The following is a 19358-nucleotide window of genomic DNA, read 5'->3' as shown; positions in this document are numbered from 1 at the left end:
AGGTAAAATAAGAATCTGTGACATCATAGCCCTTCTAACAACAGAAACTACATGAGAGTAACTTATACTGACGTGTAATGGCCTGCATCTGTTTTCCTCCCCGGCACACCCCTCCCCTCCCCTTCCCCTTCCTCCTCCCCCTCAGTGCACACTGGTCGGAAACGCTCCAGCGAGAGGCCAGCGGCCTTTCCGCAAAAGTTTTTTGCTTGTTATTCCACAACTAGTGAAGCAAACTTCATAAAACTTTGCATACCTTCTCTGTCATATGTAAGCTATCATTTGGATGTCAAGCACTAAATATATGACGTGAATCTGTTAAGTTATGACGTCATAATTGAGTATAATACAGGATCTAGCACCACTTTAAGTGAACAAGGGAAATTGGAAGCTGCTATTCGGGCACCGGGAATGGTTTCATGCACTCCTTGCAAGGTCCGGTGCTTCACTTTAGCATTGTTGACTTTGCGTGACGTCATTTATGACGTCACTAAGGCCATATAAGTTTTTCGTCAATAACTCCTGATCAGATGGAGCTAGAGAGTCGGGAAAGCCACCATTGGACTCGGGAAGACCTGCCGAATCCAGTGATATGCAATATGTCCTCCTTCAACCATTTTCGTGACCTGAGGGGCTCCGACCTGACCTTGACCCGAGGTTAAAGCCTTAAGTTGACTTCGCCCGAACACCAAGCATAGCATTCGACGCTCCTGAGCTAGACAAGCACGATGATGCCAAAATCGCGGCAGTGCGACCATTTTTGGCAAAGTAATTAACCAAAAACCGAGCCCGTGCCTTGTGGCACTTACCTGACCTAAGAGGTCACTGGCTGACCTAAGACCTTAAATCGGGTAGTACTTGCTGCGTCTTATAACGGCACACAAGCTCGTTTTTTCCGCGAGGCTCTAGCTCAATTAGAGGCGAAACGGCGAGGGAGTTGTATCAACCCTCCGCGGTCAATATAGAAAACCAATCGGTCCGGCCAGGGCTAAATACCGGAATTGTGATCTAATGTAAAAAGACGGCCCAAGGTAACCTGACGCCAGTGACAGGTGTCCTATATTCGCAGCGTCTTATGTTCACGAAGGTCTCAATTTCCACTTTCTTCAGCCGAGTGATGGTTACTAATAGCAAGGCTCTCTAAATGCAAGCCGTAATCGCCACGCAATATGTGGAAGGCTTTTGATGTCAATACATACATAAATGCAATAATAAAACCATATTGTATGCGCTTTCCACAAAATTCATAAACTCAAGCGCGTCTGTTTTTAATGACCAGTCAACTACGCATGGATGCGTGCAGGCCACACCAGTCAGCGTAAGCCGGGCGCGGCGGCCGAGCCGAAACTGGGGCGGGGCGGGCGGTAGTTGGGTAGGAATAGCGGCTCCTGCAAATTTTGCGCAAATATGCGCAGTTAGCTTTTATGTTGCCCTGGTGTAAATCTAAATCCTGCTTCATCTCACAAAAAATCAGAGTGGGACTAGATGGGACTACCTGTTGTTTCCTTACCTAAACTTTGCAGTTATATTCCAGAATCACTCTAAGAGAGCCCTCATAAAAAAGCTACAGTAGATCTTAGTTGGAGAAAAAGTATACCAAAAAATTTGCACTGACCAGTCGGCAACTTCATAACGAACATTTTGATGCATAATATGTGGGATTTCAATTTGGTGTCTATCAGCAATAAGACTCTGATTATCCGGCTCAAGAAACCTCTTGCTCCGCGTCAGTTTCCGAGTTCTGGGATACCCCATCTTCGGGGGCTGATTACAGTTATTTTTGGTCACCCGGATTAGTTTTTTTGGCCTAATTATAATAATTTGATCAATTTCAAATCGATCTATATAAAAAATAATCCGAAACTCCGGAATCGCCCGTGGCCTCTCGTGAGGGCGTTTCCGACCAGTGTGCAGTGGTCCGACTCTGGGGCGGAAATAGCCCCGTTGGCGGGCGGTTCGGGGCGGAGACCGCGCCCAACCGGGACCGTGTCTCCGGCGCCGCGCGGGCGCGCTGTTTTCGCGCGGGTGGTGGGCGCGCGAACACGGCTGGCTGAGAGCCAGGCGGCCGGGACCGAACCGTACGCAGCGACCCCGGCCGCGCAGTGAGCCGAGCCAAAATGCCTTACTATCACATGGGCAGCTCGTGCTGCGTGGCTAGGCGGCGAATTTTTCCATTTGCAGCCAGTCTTTGACAACATATTTGTCTAAATTGCGTTTCCTGGAACTGGGAAGGTCATAATGAACATGTGTGTTATGGGTACGCTAATTAACCATGGTAAATTACGTCATTGTTGTAATCACCCGTCGGTATCTGTAGCATGCACTGGGCATTCACTGCCCGTAGTCTGCCCGCCTCCCCAGTTGTTCTGGCATCCCTCGCCCGTCTGTCTGGCCCGTACCCGTTGTCGGGTCAATCAGACGTTGACAGGCTGTTGACGGGTGACGGGGACCGCCTGACGACGAGCCGTCTGCCACAGTGTGGGCCGTAAACATCACGGTCTTTGTGCCGGGGTACTGGCTGCGTCGGACTGTCAGGGAGAGAAACTGGGGCATAGAATGTGCGACTTGCGGGTTTGATGATGACAAGAATCATGTGTTAGGTATTGGCTCATATAATGCACATATTACATGCTAAGTAGGCCAATTATCGTCGCAAGAGCCTGCGCCTCGAGCGCAGAGTGGAGTTGTGATAAACCAGTTTTATGGTTATTCAATAACTGTTATACCACATTTGTGCTGAACAAACTTGTATGGTATGACAAGCCTGATAATCCCAATAGCTTTATGAAATTAATGGTGTGAACTGTGAAGTGCTTTAGCGAGGAACACCGCATTAAATATAACTTTTGCATTGTTTTTACATTTTCGAGGAAAAGGACAATGATTCTTCACGTATATATTCCCAATAGCTTTGTTCGCATTTAACACCCTTTAAGCTAGCGAACCAAACTATTCACGAAAACACCAATTTTCACAAGCAACTTCTGTCATACCTTATCTACCGTCTCGTGACTCAGCCCTCGCCCGTGCGTCCCCTGACTCACACGCGCGCTCACGCACACAAATCATCGTCCAGCGGTGCCGTTTGGTGGCCCATGTTCGGATGGCGGCACCCTCACCCTCTCCCGTGCCGGAAGCGTCAATCGGGTCCAATCAGGCGTGTCCGGCCGGCCAGTGCAACGGCCGGCGGCGCCGTCCCGTTCCCACTGCTGTGGAGCGCCGCCCGGGTCAGCTCCGCGGGCTCCGGCCGCCGCCGGCACCGGTTTCAGCCGGGTTTCGGAGGAGGGAGGGGGGGGGGGGGCGACCAGCTCGGTGCCAATACGGTAGACAGTGGACTAATGCTCAGAGAATGTGTTGCTAAGCAAGCAGGATAACGAGTCTGATGTGGGTTGACGATATTGCCCGCCGGGGGGCGAAATCATGATCCGTCGAATGTGTCTTCCGCCAAAGTATAACCGGGTTATGAGCCGATCTGTCAAAAAGTCGATTGAAAAAATTGATAACCTCTGGTCACCTGACCTTTGGACTAATCTTTGGAAATAACCAAAAATGTCTCAATGATTTTGACGACTTTTCGAGGGCCTCTTACCGCTTGACGCTTTTTTTACCGGGGAGTTAAATGGGAAAGAGGACGTAAAAATGCCCCCTTCTCAATGCGTTTCGATCGGACCACCGCCACAGCACAAGCTAACGTGGTAAATATTATTTATTGGACGTAAAAATGCCCCCTTCTCAATGCGTTTCGATCGGACCACCGCCACAGCACAAGCTAACGTGGTAAATATTATTTATTTCCTTTGCACATCTCACAAATATGATGAATATAAGCTGTCATCTGTAGTAGAAAAGTATGTCGGTTCGTACCCGCTCAGACGTGCCGCCCCCTCCCGCCCCGTGCTCTGTTTGGCCCGGAGCGGTCGGTCGGGACGGCGCTCAACTGTTGACGGCGGCCCGCAGTACGAGTATACCCGGTCCCATATCCACTATCCAGTGCTGTCTGGTGCTAACTAGCTGCATGGGAGCGCCTCTAACCGTATGCCGCGCATACTGGCCGTCTTTAGGAGCGGCTACCGGTCTCTATGCTGGCTAGCTCTTTTTATTTGTTGCATGCTTCACACTCACAGAAGGTCGTTACTAAAATGTCATTTTTTATTTCGCTTACACCAACTTGATAACACAAAGCATTAGTAATCCACGTCAAAGTGTATCAACGGGAAACGTCTATTTGTCTGAACGGCTTGAATCGCTCCATCGTCACCTCTTATCACGTCCGGTATCAGTATGAGCTTTGCTACGGAGGGCAGGGCTGGGGACTCGGTCCAAGCTGGATCGCCCAACCAAAACGTTGGAGAGGGTAGCAGCTTATGTCCATCAATAAGCAGATATTTGTGTATGTGCCAAATACGTTTACCCCTTGAATATACGCCTGAGATCGTGCAACATCATGACAAATTAACAATAGGTCACCTTTGCAACAATAGTTGCGTTAACCCTATTACTGGTGGGGGGGGGGGGGCGAATCGGCCCCCACCTGCAGTTTTTTTTTTGCTCTGGACGGAAAACCACTCTAGCTAGGGGCTTAAAATTTGGTGACTTTTCGTTGCCATTCATTGGGCACATTGTGTCAATTTTTGAGTTTCTAGCTTGCGCAGAGGCGTCTCCAGGACGAGTTTCTCGGGGATAGTTTTGGCCCAGATTTGACAGTTTCGACATTTGCCGCTAAGCAGCGACTTACTTAGGTTTATACTGGTGACCAGTGGCACCACCCGTCATATGTATGCGCTTTAAGACTATGTGACGTCATTCTACAATGAAATTATTGGAATAGGCGGAGCCAGGTACCTGAGAAAGGGGGGTAATATCAATGTACTGCCCCCCGTTTAAGCGTGCATTAACCCGCCTATGCTTAACGAAAACGTGTACCTATTTTGTGCTCACGTTGCATATTTTACATGATATATGACACATCATGTCATAAGACACATGACATACCATGACAAACACTCAAAACATCATCCCAAGCTAGGTTACCTGAATCCGCCTATGATTTTTGAAATATCAAAAACGCCGGAATATATATGATAGACCAGTTCATGAAGAAGGGTCCCCTGAAGTTTTATCAAAATCGGTAAAAAAATAAAGAAGTTATAGCATTTTTAGTGATAAAGTGTAAAACGCGTTTTTCGAAACATTTTGCTTCCAGGACCCCCAATTTCGAACTTTTTTTACTTTTTACAGCGAATCTGAAAGTTCACGATGAGAGCGATCGAATGGTGTTTGTGCCATTAAGATCGGACATTTAGTTTTCGAGATATCAAGGGGGGGCCGAATCGCCCCCCCCCCCCCCACCAGTTAACGTAGTCCAGAAAGACCACCAATAATAGGATTAAGTCTATTCCTGCTGCGGCGATCAAAGAACATAAATTTGTTGATCATAACCATACGGGTCGACTGATTGCCGCACAAAATTCCACGCATAGATCATGACCCTATCATCAGGTTATGTTGCGTCGTAAAACGAAAATATCAGTTATAATAGAGAACCCAGTGCATTTTGTGTAAAGCTGCTTTAAGTGGTCGTAATAGGACATCTAAAGAAGCTTTCAATCACCAAGCGTATTTTCGTCGCTTAGACATGCAGTGTGCACGAGATTCAATTAAAAAAATGAAATAAGTATCGACCTTCTTCACAATCGTGAAATGTGTTTCAAACGTCGCGTAGTATTGTTAGATGACGGCAAATTATACCGCAACTTATTCAAACATGGGACTTAATCAATTCACAGGATTCCATTTAGAATAATTTCCCGCAATGTCAAGTTGTGTACACCTAAGAAGTCACCGTCAAATGACGTTACCGATTCGGGTGCCCGTGACGTGACGTCACTCCGGGAAGACTCTGTGACGTCACTGGAGGGGTCGGGTCGGCGACGGGCCGCCCGTCGGGGTGTCGGACAGTAGTCCGTCGGCCGTGGCTGGAGTCGGCCCGAGCCAGTTCTGCCGCCTACCTCCGGACTCGCTGTGTCGTGCTGAGCGTCCTATCGTCAGTTCGACAGCGCCAGAGCGGCAATCCGTCAGCCGAGAGTCCCGGTTTGTCTATTTGTTTACCTACTGTTTAGCCATCTCCCGTCTGAACTGAACGGAGGCGCTGCTCGGTCTTACCGGGCGCATCTCTGCAGTCTGCATCGTGCTGCTAGTTTCTCGGCGTTCATCTACTGCAGCCATGGACGGTCCTCAAAAGAAGTTGATGGCGGAACCGACGGCGTCGGACACCAGCTCCGACACCTTGGGCTCCGAGAGACACTCCATTTACAAACAGGTCAGACGGGATGGACACCATTTACAACAGGTCAGACGGGGACACTCCATTTACAAACAGGTCAGACGGGATGGACACCATTTACAACAGGTCAGACGGCAGGCACTCCATTTACAAACAGGTCAGACAGGAAACACTCCATTTACAAACAGGTCAGACAGCAGGCACTCCATTAACACACAGGTCAGACGGGAGACTCCATTTACAAACAAGTCAGAGTCAGACGGGAGACACTCTATTTACAAACAGGTGAGACGGGAGACACACCATTTACAAACAGGTCAGACAGCAGGTACTCCATTTACAAAAAGGTCAGACAGGAAACACTCCATGTACAAACAGGGCCGACGGGAGATTCCATTCACAAACAGGTTAGATGCGATACACTCCATTCACAAACAGGTGAGACGGGAGACATCCCATTTACACACAGGCCAAGCGGGAAATCCTCCATGTACAAACAAGTCAGACGAGACACACTCCATTTACAAACAGTTGAGACGGAGACACATCATGTCCAAAAAGAAGAGACGGCAGGCACTCCATTTACAATTAGGTCAGGAGGAAGACACTTCATTTACAAATAGGTCACACGAGAGACACTACATTTAAAAACAGGTAAAACGATAGACACTGCATTTACAAACAGATCAGACGGCAAACACTCCAGTTACAAACAGGTCAGACGGGGACACTCCATTTACAAACAGATCAGACGGGAGACACTCAACTTACAAAGGTCAGACTGGAAATATTCCTGTTACAAACAGTTCTGACAAGAGACAGTCCAATTGCAAACACTTCTGACGGGGCATACTCCATTTAAGCAGACGACAGACATTCAATAAACAAGCGGATCAGACGGCAGGTACTCCATGTATAGCAGGTCGGATAAGATACACTCCATTTACAAACAGGTCATTCGGGAGACAATTCATTTACAAGCTGGTGAGACGGGAGACACTCCATTTAAAAACAGGTTAGACTCCATTTACTGACAGTTCAAATGAGATACACTCCATTTCCAAACAAGTCAGACGCGAGACACTCCATTTACAGGCAGGTCAGACGGTAGGCACTCTTGGTTAGACGAAAAACTCCATTCACAAAGAGGTCAGCCGAGAGACACTCCATTTGCAAACAGGTTAGATGGGTGAAACTCCACTTAACAAACAGTTTTCTCTCTCTCCCTCTCTCTCTGTCTCTCTGTCTCTCTGTCTCTCTGTCTCTCTGTCTCTCTCTCTCTCTGTCTCTCTGTCTCTCTGTCTCTCTGTCTGTCTGTCTCTCTCTCTCTCTCTCTCTCTCTCTCTCTCTCTCTCTCTCTCTCTCTCTCTCTCTCTCTCTCTCTCTCTCTCTCTCTCTCTCTCTCTCTCTCTCTCTCTCTCTCTGTCTCTGTCTCTCTCTCTCTCTCTCTCTCTCTCTCTCTCTCTCTCTCCTCTCTCTCTCTCTCTCTCTCTCTCTCTCTCTCTCTCTCTCTCTCTCTTTCTCTCTCACCTAGTTGTACTGGAGAGAGATGCAGCCCACGGGAAGTCTCAGAACATAGGTCCAAATCATTCACCTATATGGACGTGCTTTGGTCATTGGCCTCGTGGTTTGTCATACTTCATTCGGTAGCGTCATTTTGCGTCGCCTCTATCAGAGAAGGGAAAACTTAGCTGCGAGAAGCTTAACCCGCGCCCCGCTGGGGTCTGCCGAGCAACGCGCCCTGTTGGGGGTGGGGGTGCAATTGCCCCCCCCCCCCAGATCTCGAGAACCACGCAAGATAGCGACAAGCGGCAAACGGTGTTGGATAGCCCTACCAAGGAACTACCTTGTGACCCAATTTCATTGACCTAGGTCAAACCGATGACGTCACAGTTTAGGTCAAATGTCGAATTTTCACCGTTTACCTGCATTTCAAGAAATGCGTTGTAAAATCGATTAAAATGCATTTTATTGAAAATCGTAGGTGGGGAAATGTTAGTCAAACACATGTTCTGCTATTTGAGGTCACTGGTACCAGATCAGGTCACAGAGGTCAGGTCACTGAGGGTCACAATATGAAAATATCATATGATGCATGTTTTATAGTCCATTTTATATGCCAAATACGATTATATGGGTCAGGCCGCCTTTGGGGTCAGGTTAGATTATGTTCTGGTGAAGGTCAGGTCAAGGTCAGGTCAAATTAGGTCAAATTTCAAAGTTAATATTTTTGCATAATATGGATATTGATTCGATGCAGCTCGTCACGGGGAGTTCAATGGTGGTCTTTTTTGCGCTACGTGGTCTAGAATTGCCAAAAATTGAGTTCAAAAATTTGACGTCATCAATTTTGAACAGTTTTTTTTTTTGCTATAAATTGGCCAAAAAAGGAGGTACCTATCGATCTAAAATTTGGTATGTATAGGTATAGAAGATGGTAGGGACTATCACATGTATTCCGTTTTTTTTTTTTCGAGATTCGGGAACATTTTGTTTTTTGTTGCGTTTTTCTTAAAAAAAAAATCATTTTTTGAATTTCTGGGGGTAAAAATCCAAAAATTTTGAAAATCCGAGATAGCATTTTTGTAGCACCGCCTTTTGTCTACATGACCATACAAAGAACTTTGAAATTGCTTGATAACTGTAGCTTTTGTGAGCGTTTCAAGATTTCATGTTCTTTGCTCATTTTTGCTCGAACATGACCTCAGTTTGACCTCAATAACTCCTGACCTAAGGTGACCTTAGACTTGAAATTTTGTGTGGAGGTGTCAAATTGATGCCCGGGAAGGTATTGTAAATTTGGCGGTGCTGCGCGCCGCCGTTTTCTTGCTATTCAGGAAAAACCACAGGGGGCCAAATTGCCCCCCCCCCCCCAGCAGGGCGAGGGTTAAGATCAGTAGAGACAAGAAGCGATCGAAAGCTGAATGAATGACATCAGTAGCGAATATAGACCATGCGACTTATTTAGCACGCCGCACGGGCATGTAGGTATTATAGATATATTTGTACCCCAAAGGGGCCCCTTATATGCCCGATGTACCGGAGGCTCTGTCAAAGCGTGGGTCTGTGCTACTTTGAGTAATGTGACGTCTGATTAGTCGGCCGGCGAGACGTCTGTTCGCGCTATAAATATTCCTCGGTGCACGGCACTGCTGTCCTTGGTGTCTGATAATTATGTAGTTAATCAGCTGCATTTTGTCAAAGCTCACAATATTTACATCCTTCTGCGGCGCCTGGCTGACCGCAGTAACGATACTGGCAACCGGGTCACGTGAAATGAGATAGACACTCGCATGACTCCTGGCTAACTGTAAATGTTTGCGCTCATCAACCTGTCCCAGAAGTGCTCCCCAGTAAACATGCCGACGTCGGCCCGACGTCGGCCGACGTCGGGGTGACGTCGGCAACTCGGCATCGGCATGCCGACGTCGACCCAAAGTCGGTCCAACCTCGGCACGACGTCGGCTGGATGTCGGATATGCCCGCATGTTTCGACGTCCAGCCGAGGTCCAGCCGACGTCGGGCCGACGTCGGACCGAGATCAATTGCTGAGGTCCAGCCGACGTCGGGCCGACGTCGGGGCGACGTCGGACCGACATCGGCCGCTGTTTTGACCGTTAAAATAATATAAAATACATGTTTCATGTTTCATAAAGAGCTTCTGTATTCAAAATATCCTCAGGAAACTCAAATCTTCCTCCACGCCGCAACCCCCTGATCCGGACTGGACGGGAAACTTTATCCCATTTGGGATTGCCCGTAAGCCGAGCTCGCCCGTAGCCGGGTGCGGTGAGTGCTTGGGGGCTGCTCGGCCTATCCTTTGGTCAGGCTCAGTCCCGGAAACTCACCAGGGCCGGGCCCAGTTCATATAGAAAGGCCAGTCGGCAAGTGTCACTTTGCCAAAGTGCCACTTATCAAAGGGACACTTTGGGAAACGTTGGTGCATGTGTGTAAGAGTGGCTATATGAATCCATTGTGGGCTCGCCCTTTCCAATAAGTGTCACGTAACAGCAATGGGACCAGGGACTCTATATGAACTGGACCCAGGGTGCTCGCCAAGAAGACCAATGTCTCCATCCTATGATCCTTCCGGCTCTGAAATGGTCTTGTCAGACCGAAAGGGCATAACCCAACAAAACAAACCGAGTTCGTTAGCTGGCTGAGTGGTGTAGTGGTTATCGCGCTAACCTCGCGTTCGAATGACACTGGGTTTGAATCCCATCGCCGGCTGATGCTTTTGACGTGTTGTCCCAGTAAACATGCCGACGTCGGCGACTGGGGGGCTCGAATCCCGCCGCCGGTTGATATTTTTGGCGCGTTGTCCCAATAAACATGCCGACGTCGGCCCCGTCGGTCCAACAACAAACGATCTCGTCAACCTCGGCAAACGATCTCGGCCCGACGTCGGCTCGACGTCGGCTGGACTTCGGCTGGACGTCGGAACATGCGGGCATATCCGACGTCCAGCCGATGTCAGGCCGAGGTTGAACCGACGTTGGGCCGACGTCGGGCCGAGCCTCGGCCCGACGTCGGGCCGACGTCGTCATGTTTACTGGGTCGTGGGCGGCGTGGTCACGCTGCAGTGCACCCCAAACGCTGAAATGAAACGTTCCAGCTTCTGAAATGTGATGATAAACACAGATAGAATTTCTGGAATTGCAACCCTTTTTGGAAAAAAATATCGCTCAAGAATGCCACAATATGAAATTATCAACTAGCTAAGTTTAAATAAATAGGCATTTTATCTTTTTCCTGTCGAAGTACCTTCAGTCCTTCCTTCGGAGTACTGAAATGAGAATGTTATAAAGCTTCACTTGTCTGCAGTTTGCTCAGGTATTTGCTGTTCTCGGTCGTTTTGGCGGTTCCCGTAGCTTACATACCTAGTAGGTGCACCACAGTCATCCATGTCTCTGACTCTGTCAACTGCGCGGGCCTTATCGATCTATAATTATCGCTCACTAACAGCAAAAACACCCGTTCACGATGCCCGGCCAGGGAAACAGTCCGCGTCCAAACAAACTGGCGTAGTGCCCCCTCCCCCTCCCACCCCCCGGCGCCGTCCAGGGTCGACCAATGTCACTTTGTCGTAGCCCTGAACTGCCCTCGCTGGTCTCTGCACGTAACGTTATTTGCCGCCGTGCGCATCGCCTTACCTGCCAGCACAAACAGACTCTACTGCGCACTGCGGCGATATAAAATATGTATGTGAAACGGGAACCTGCTGACTTATGAAAGGCATATCACGGCTTAACCCGCGCCCTGCTGGGGGGGGGGTGTTTGAACACCCCCCCTTGTGGTTTTTCGCGAATATCTCAAAAACGGCGGCGCGGAGCGCCGCCGTTTTTGGTACACCTTATCATACATCAATTCTACACATGTTGTGAAAATTTCAGACCAAGGTCATTCAAGGTCAGGTCACCAGGTCACTTGAAGTGACCTCACCTCATAAAAAGTTTCAATGTCTGTCATAGCTACACCGAATGACCGATCGCTTTGAAACTTTCAGCGATTGCTTAGAGCAATAGCATGTACAAAATGTATATCTCAGAATTTTGATATCGATGACCTAAGGTCAGGTCAATTTTGCGACCTCCCCATTATAAGTCAATGGGAGAAAATTGAAATGCGCCTCTTTTGGACGAAAGACATTATAAACACTTCCAAACACTGAATTACAAGTGGTTTAGACACACTGAACATGAAAATGGTGTCCGCGACCCCTGTTTATGCCCTGAGGTCATCTTAGGTCACGAATGGTATCTAACAGTTTTTCGCAAATAACTTTTGATAGAGGCATGCTAGAGCGATGAAAACGCCTTAGATGTGTTCAGCTCGACGATACGGATCGACTGATATGCAACATGACCCTTTCCGGTCAGGTCATGACCTTGACCTGAGGTCAAATTTTCAAGTTGACCTTTCAAGGTCAAGTTATAGTTCATTCGATGCGTCTTGACGAGAGGAACACGATGCCGGTAAAAGTAAGCTCGTACAAGGCTTGGGTCAAAAGTTATTGCAGAAAAACTGTTTTCGAAAAAATCGGCTATTTTTGCAGTTTTTGCCCCCTGCAGGCAAAACCGTTGACGTTAGGTCAAATCTGAGAAAATTACTCAGAAAGGGCGTTAATAGGGCTATCGAATGCGCTTTTCCGCGGCGCTGTAGCTCTATTGGTTCCCGAGTTATGCGTTGGCTTCTTGGAAATTTTCGACATTCGACCCGGAAATCGGCGAAATTTTGCCTTCAATGACCTCTGGTGACCTGACCTTTGACCTGACCAAAAAATTGACCGAAGTAATTTCCTCATTATTTTTGACGCTCTTTCGAACGCCGCCTTCCGCGTATCGCTACGTGGCCCAGGAGCCGAGTTAGAAGGGGGGGGGGGTGTTCAAACACCCCCCCCCCCCCCCAGCAGGGCGTGGAAATCCAGGACCCCCAGCCGGGCGCGGGTTAAATGGACTTTCTTCACGAACTTTGCCGTAGGTGGCAGGCTGTACCCAGGCGAAGACGTTAGTGAGGGGACCGGCCGTGCGCGGCTATATGCGCACGTTAAACTTAAGACTTCAAATTCTACAATTGAACCGCAATTGCGCGATCCGAGGGTAGAGGGCACTGGGCAGGGTCAACGCAACAAGCTTCGCTTAGTGGGGACTCTGTCCTTGTGAATCCTTCCATTCAAAAGGTTCGGACTAAATTTATATAAAAACTTGTTTTTTGTGGGTGAACTTTGTGGAGAAAGGACGACTTGAGCGCACGTGAAAAGTGAGACCCCACCTGTCTTGTGGGTCACCCTACTAGCCGATCCCTCACCGTATATACCAACTTCTAGAGCAATCGGTCCGTTTGTGTTTGATTGCATAAATGGACCCATGCACGTGAGGTCCTATTCCATTCGTGGTGCATGGGAAGCATGGTCCTGTAGGTGCCCCAAGAAGGTAATGGTGGAACACAATCTGTCCAATTATTGCGGAGTTATTGTAAGCGCCTAACCGAGTAACAAATGCATAAAGAGTTGTCGAATTCGGGTACAAGGGGTGGGACTACTCAATATTCTTATAGAAAGATTCCCACTGTAGCAAACTGTTGGTCAAAATAATGTTATATAATTGCAAAGAATGTCAAGGGCTAGGTCGGAGACTAGTAGGGGTATGTCAGTGACTTACCATATAACGCGCTGGCTAGTGATTAACCTGCCCATGTCCATGCTCGGATTCAGCTCACGATCGTAGTCGTACTCATGTCCCCGATCGTCAGACGTCAGATGTTCCTGATGTTTAAAATGCAAGTAAACGTATTGGCGCAGACATTCAAGCATGACTTTATAAGCGATTCGATGTGTTAGCCCTCGCCGGCACAGGCCATTTTCCGTACTTCGACGGCACAAGGGGTGTACGACCCCCCCCCCCTCTTTACGTTTGGCTCCTCATCGAACTAGAGCTTTTCGCGGAAAAAATGAGCGTGTTGCCCGTGACGAGAGGAAGCCGATGATACCCAATTTTAAGGTCCTAGGTCACGGTTGACCTTCCAGGTCAGGTCAATGACTCAAAAGTCGGGAAAATCGGGACCTGTTACGTCGTAAAGTGTGGCTGCAATGTTTTTTTTTCGGGGTGCTGATCACGAACGTCATGTTAGAACATCATGTTTGATCACAGATGAATTTTAGGGTAGGTGTAAAATTGATAAACAGAAAACATACAGAAAGTTTCTTCGCGATCGGCCGTTTTTTACGCGTTATTTGCGAAAAACCTTAGAGGGGGGGGGACGATGGTGCACAGGCGAAAACCCTTTGCCGACGAGGGTTAATGTTTTTGGATGGTATTAACTGGTTTTGGAACAGCAAGCTAACTGTAATCTACCGCTACATCGCTCCTGTCAGACCACAGCTAATACAATGGAGATTGTAAATAAAATAAAATAAATAAAATGAAGCCAAGAATAACGTTTCATCGCTTGCCAAAAAGGAACATATTTCGAGGCCAATGGGCAATGACGCTGGTCCAGTCCATGGTAGCGTTATACAGGCTACGTTAATTGTGAGTAGGTTGGGTAGGTACACGTTCGGCTGTGTGGGACCGTCCACCCTGATATACGCTTACACCGCCTTCGTCTCCCGTTCGGCAGATCCTGGGCAGCGTGGTGGTCGCCACGGTAACCCTGTCGTACAGCTGTCTGCTCGGGTTCGGCTCCATCCTGCTGGGACAACTGGAGGAGGATGACGCCACCGTGGTGGTCTCCGACCGACAGCGACCCTGGCTCAGTGAGTACAAAACAAAGATCTACATTCTGTACATCTGTATGAGTGTGAGGAGTGCGACACGCTACAGCGGGCTCTGTGAGACTCGCGCGCAGAACCCTTCCTGGCTCAGTGAGTACAAGAGGGGTGCCATACGCTGCAGCGCGGGCTCTGTGAGTCTCGCACGTTCCGTTCCGTCAGTGGTATGTACATGTGACGACCATGGTAAGCACGTTATGTTGAGGCGCTATTACGCTAAGGATATGCTATTCATTGCGACCATTTCGATCCAGAACAACGTCCCATTCCCAGCTCTGTTCTGCCGTTCACTAGAAAGCGGAAGACGAATCAAATAGGGTTGTGCAGCGTGCACGTGTTCACGTGCACGTGCTCCCAGAGTGGAGGACGCGAAACCGCACCAGACATGTCCGGAACAATCCAGACACATCCTTTCAACGGTCGCAGATCGGTCATATCCGCTCTGAAGCCTGAGTCACGTCTGTTCGACAACCCTGACCCTCAGAGGTACGGCTGATCTGTCGATTTATGTCAGACAATTGAGGAGACGCTAGCGATAGTACTTGTTTACATGAAGCAGTCCCTATCATCCCTTCTCAAGACCCAATGCTTGTGTTATGAAGCCCCTTATTGGATCTGTCAAACCAAGAATACTCGCATGGCTATTTATTACATTGATTTCATAATAACCCGACCGCAATAGCCGCCACGTTTTGTAGCGTGGTATTCCGTGTGTCGATTACCACATCCTATTCGGGCTCAGCCTTTGAAGGCCGCCCCCGAACAGCTGCAGACTGGTCTGATGGCCAGTCTGATGTGCGCTGACGAGCCGCGTCCGCTGACGTCACCGTCCGCGGCTCCCCTCCCCTGTGTTCTACCTACGCTTTTGATGCCCAGAGAGAATCGAAGACCAGGCAGTCTTTCACTCCTCTGTTTGTGTGTGCTTTGAACGCGCTTTTTGAGGAGAGGGTATCAACCTGCAGTTTCTTGTGTCTGCCTCCCTCTGGCCGACCGAAGGTTAAACGTAAAGAACATTAGAAGAATTACAATTGACTGTAGCTTATTCAATAAAGTCCATGTCATATGCCTAATAGTTAATACAGTGCGTTTGTCGCTACTCAGTACCCACTTTGCTGTCAGCTACATGTCATACAAGACCGTTTCGCATAAAATAAGGCCTGCGCCAACTATCGCTATAGGATTAGGAAGCAGTCTGGGATACTGTGCCGCAATGCATCCATGTAGCGCGGGCTAGCCTACGCATTACACTCGCCACTCGCCAGTCTCCGATAGTAATCCGTGGTAATACGCCGCGCTGGACTGTCAGGTGTGATATAACGTCACCAGTCCGTGTTGTGTCGTCACTAATCCGTGCTGTAACGTCACCCGTGTTTTTCAGTGGGCGGAGCCTACGTGGGCTCTGTACTGGGCTGCATTCTGGCCACGTTTCTGGCCAAGACGTTCGGCCCTAGCCGGATAATGTTCTGGCACACGCTACCCAACGCTATTGGATGGGCTCTGCAGGTGAGACGACTAACTTTTCGCGGTCACAGAAAGGCAGAAGGTCCATCAGTCAATTCACAATGCGCGATTTGATTCATGCGTAAACGATGCGGCTTGTCTAATCGCGATGTTTTTTTATAATCGTTTTATGAAAAAAGCATGAGTCCCCACTTTTAGGTCGAACTGCTGCCGAGCAGCAAATAACCTCAGTTTAGTGATGATCCGATCTCGTGACCTTTCATAGAGCCACGGACCGGGGTGGGGCTGAAGTACGAGCACAGCACCCACTGCCCCGTGTCGCCAGATGACCTTGTTTTAAACCGCTATAACCAAACGTATCTGGTCATGTCCAGATCGGTTGGCCCGTCCCGAGCCACCGATACCGCCGCCAATAGATGTTAATGAATAAATATTTAATATAGACCTGTGGGTCGTCTTTGACTTACACTGTCAAAGCTTATTGTCGTAAGCAATAGATGTCACGATAAAAAGCGTTCAAAGCAACTGCTTTTTGTCGGGCACTATACTATGTAAATTATGACCGAAAGGGCTGAGCAGCTATTTATGATATTGTATGAGAGATCGGCATAGCTGTGATGCATCATATCAGCTGGAGTAAATAAATACGACTATACGAGTACATTTACTGAGCGAGGGTGTGCCCGGACTTTGAACTCGGTCTGGAACTAATTTGTGTCACTTATCGGCTGTCAGCACGTTCAGTGCGAGGCGAGTTCTTTCGCCGATTTCAACCTCATGACCCTCTCATCCGCTATCACAATGGGGTTGTAAAAATATCGTTCGTCGCTGCGCGAATCCAGCGGACTTCTAACAAACGCCTCCGTAGATATCTCTCGTGATGGTCTTACATGTCGTCTATCATCTGGTTCGCTCGTTGACTGTTACCATATGGCCCGGCTGACTGTCTCTGCCGGCCCCCTCGCCGTTCTTTTCCTGACCATCTATCTCTCCCCTGTCCACCAGGCGCTGGCCACCGGTTTCTGGCCGCTGATGGCCGGCCGGTTCGTGTGCGGCCTGGCGTGCGGCGTGTGCGTCAGCAGCGCTCAGATCTACATCAGTGAGATCAGCAGTCCGCGGGTGCGCGGCGTGCTGCTGATTCTGCCCGAGACGTTCGCCACGGCCGGCCTGCTGATGTGCTACACCCTCGGCCTGCTGCTGCACTGGAAGATGGTGGCGGTGGTGTGCGGCCTGGTGCCCAACCTGGTGATATTCGCCGGCTTCCTGCGACTGCCCGAGTCGCCCACCTGGCTGGTGTCCAAGCACCGCCTGTCGGCGGCCGCCGAGTCGCTGCTCTTCTTCCACGGCCGTCGGTACGCGGCCGACAGCCAGGTACAGCTGATCCTGGCCGGACTCGAACAGACCAAAATGTCCGTCTGCGAGACGCTGCGACTGATGCGGCACAGTGTCTACCTGCAGCCGGTGCTCATCATTGCCGTCCAGATGACCATCCTCAACTTCTCCGGCATCAACGCCATGTTCGGCTACGCCGTGGTCATCTTTCGTCTGGCGCGCACGGGCATCAACGAGTACCACTGCGCCATGGTGCTGGCGGCGGTGCGGCTCCTCTGCAACATCGGCAGCACGACACTCATCGACCGTCTCGGCAGACGCGTGCTGCTCTCCCTCTCCGGCGCGTTCTGCACCGTATCGCTGGCCGTCATCGGCGCCTACTTCTACCTGCGGGAGCAGGACGTCCAGCAGGTTCACGGACTACACTGGCTGCCTCTGGCCGGCATGATCTGCACCATCTGCAGCTACTCGCTCGGCATCGGACCCATCAGCTGGGTCATTTTCGGCGAGATGCTGCCGTCGTCCGTGCGGGAGCTCTACGGCAGCATCATCATCATCTTCTGGTCGCTGACGCTGTTCACGGTGCTGCAGGTGTTCCCAGAGCTGACGGCACTGCTCGGGAACAGCGGCACCTTCTGGCTGTTTGCCGGCGTGTGCGCCGTCCAGGTGCTGTTTGCGTTCTGTGTGGTACCCGAGACGCGGCTCCGCACACTGGAGGATATTCATCAGGAGCACTTTGTCGGCAAGAGCAAGGGCGAGGCGGAAACGGAGGGCGGAGAAATCTGAGTGGTTTCAGCGGTGGACGGGAATGGTGCGAAGGAATGGGATGGGGTGTGAAAGCGAAAGAGTGGATGAAGGTTGATAGGGAGAGAAAGAGAGGGGGAGGGGAGAGCACATACAACTCCTGTCTGCCATATCTTCACGTCAGGAATGTCATGCGTGGCACTGATGCGATCGTTCGGAGAATGATTCAGCTCCGTGCTGGCTGCGTCTGGGGAGGGCTGGGGAGTAGCAAATAACTCCCAGTTCAATACTGTGATGTGATGATGTGAGACGAACATGTGACATGCATTAATTAGCTATGGATTTCCGTCGAGTCATGTTTGGTAGTTTTTCTTTAACGATATTCTCCTGTATTGAGTTTGAGTGCGTGCCGCGATAAAAATCTGTCTTTGTAGGGATGTTGTATAATTACGCTTTTTCACTCAAGTGTTGACTGTGAGTCACTAAAATGAAAAAGTCGTGCGTGTGCCATAACTGGTAAAGAAGATCGGTCTCACATCTTGTGTGTTGTGTCGAATGTGGAGCTCGCATTGATGGGACAGTAGATTCCGACATGCTTTTTATCTGCTGTACGAGTATGATCATAGACAAGGGTGTCATTTTATATCTCGTGGGCTAGCTATTGGCATCTTTAGAGTAAGCTATGGTTTCCCTAATTCTCGACAGAAAAAAATCTTGTTAAACATCATCGTACTTCGAGGTGTGTGACTCCGGATGTGCGATCATTGCACAGTGTGCAGCGTGCATGCACGAACTTTCAGTGGCGAAGGACGACCATATCGATGGCGATGCATCGATGGGTTTGCGATATGTGTTATCCAGTGTCGCTGTCGCTTGTAAGCTGTCATGTCATGAACATATCATGCCCGAAAAGATACGCTCTCGAACTCTGGGCAGTGACGGTGCCTTGCATGCGCTGGGGAGTGCTGGCAATATCAATTTTAGTAATTCACAAATCTGATATTGCTATGATATCTTGTCATGGACAACCCACCGATGTGTAGTGAAATCACGAATGATTTAGTATTGAAACGTGGTAGTGGAAGCTAATTTCGGTAGCCTGCAAAGTTAAACGCATATTTATTTTCCATATCTTGTGACATTGCAGTAATCAGTGAGATTATTAGCTTTGTCACTGAAATGTTGTAAATAAATGAACGAGTGAAAACAAATATGTATCTTCGAATGAGTGGACACTGGACTCAGTGCGGGACTCCTTTTTGAGAGACGGCT

General features: G+C 49.2%; 1 protein-coding gene across 1 annotated transcript; it reads left to right on the top strand.

The window, feature by feature from the left end:
* Positions 1 to 5940: 5940 nt before the first annotated feature.
* On the top strand, positions 5941 to 19297 carry LOC122384937 (facilitated trehalose transporter Tret1-like). The gene is made up of 4 exons (XM_043372779.1): positions 5941 to 6316; positions 14399 to 14534; positions 15928 to 16052; positions 17016 to 19297. Exons 1-4 carry the CDS (start codon positions 6221 to 6223, stop codon positions 18126 to 18128), a joined length of 1470 nt encoding a protein of 489 aa, XP_043228714.1. The 5' UTR covers positions 5941 to 6220; the 3' UTR covers positions 18129 to 19297.
* Positions 19298 to 19358: the final 61 nt, after the last annotated feature.

The sequence above is a fragment of the Amphibalanus amphitrite genome, unplaced genomic scaffold (genome assembly GCF_019059575.1).
Source record: "Amphibalanus amphitrite isolate SeventyFive unplaced genomic scaffold, NRLGWU_Aamphi_draft 000204F_arrow, whole genome shotgun sequence".
Lineage (NCBI taxonomy): Eukaryota > Metazoa > Arthropoda > Thecostraca > Balanomorpha > Balanidae > Amphibalanus > Amphibalanus amphitrite.
Note: the sequence above shows the minus strand (reverse complement) of the source record. Positions and strands in the feature narration are given on the sequence as shown.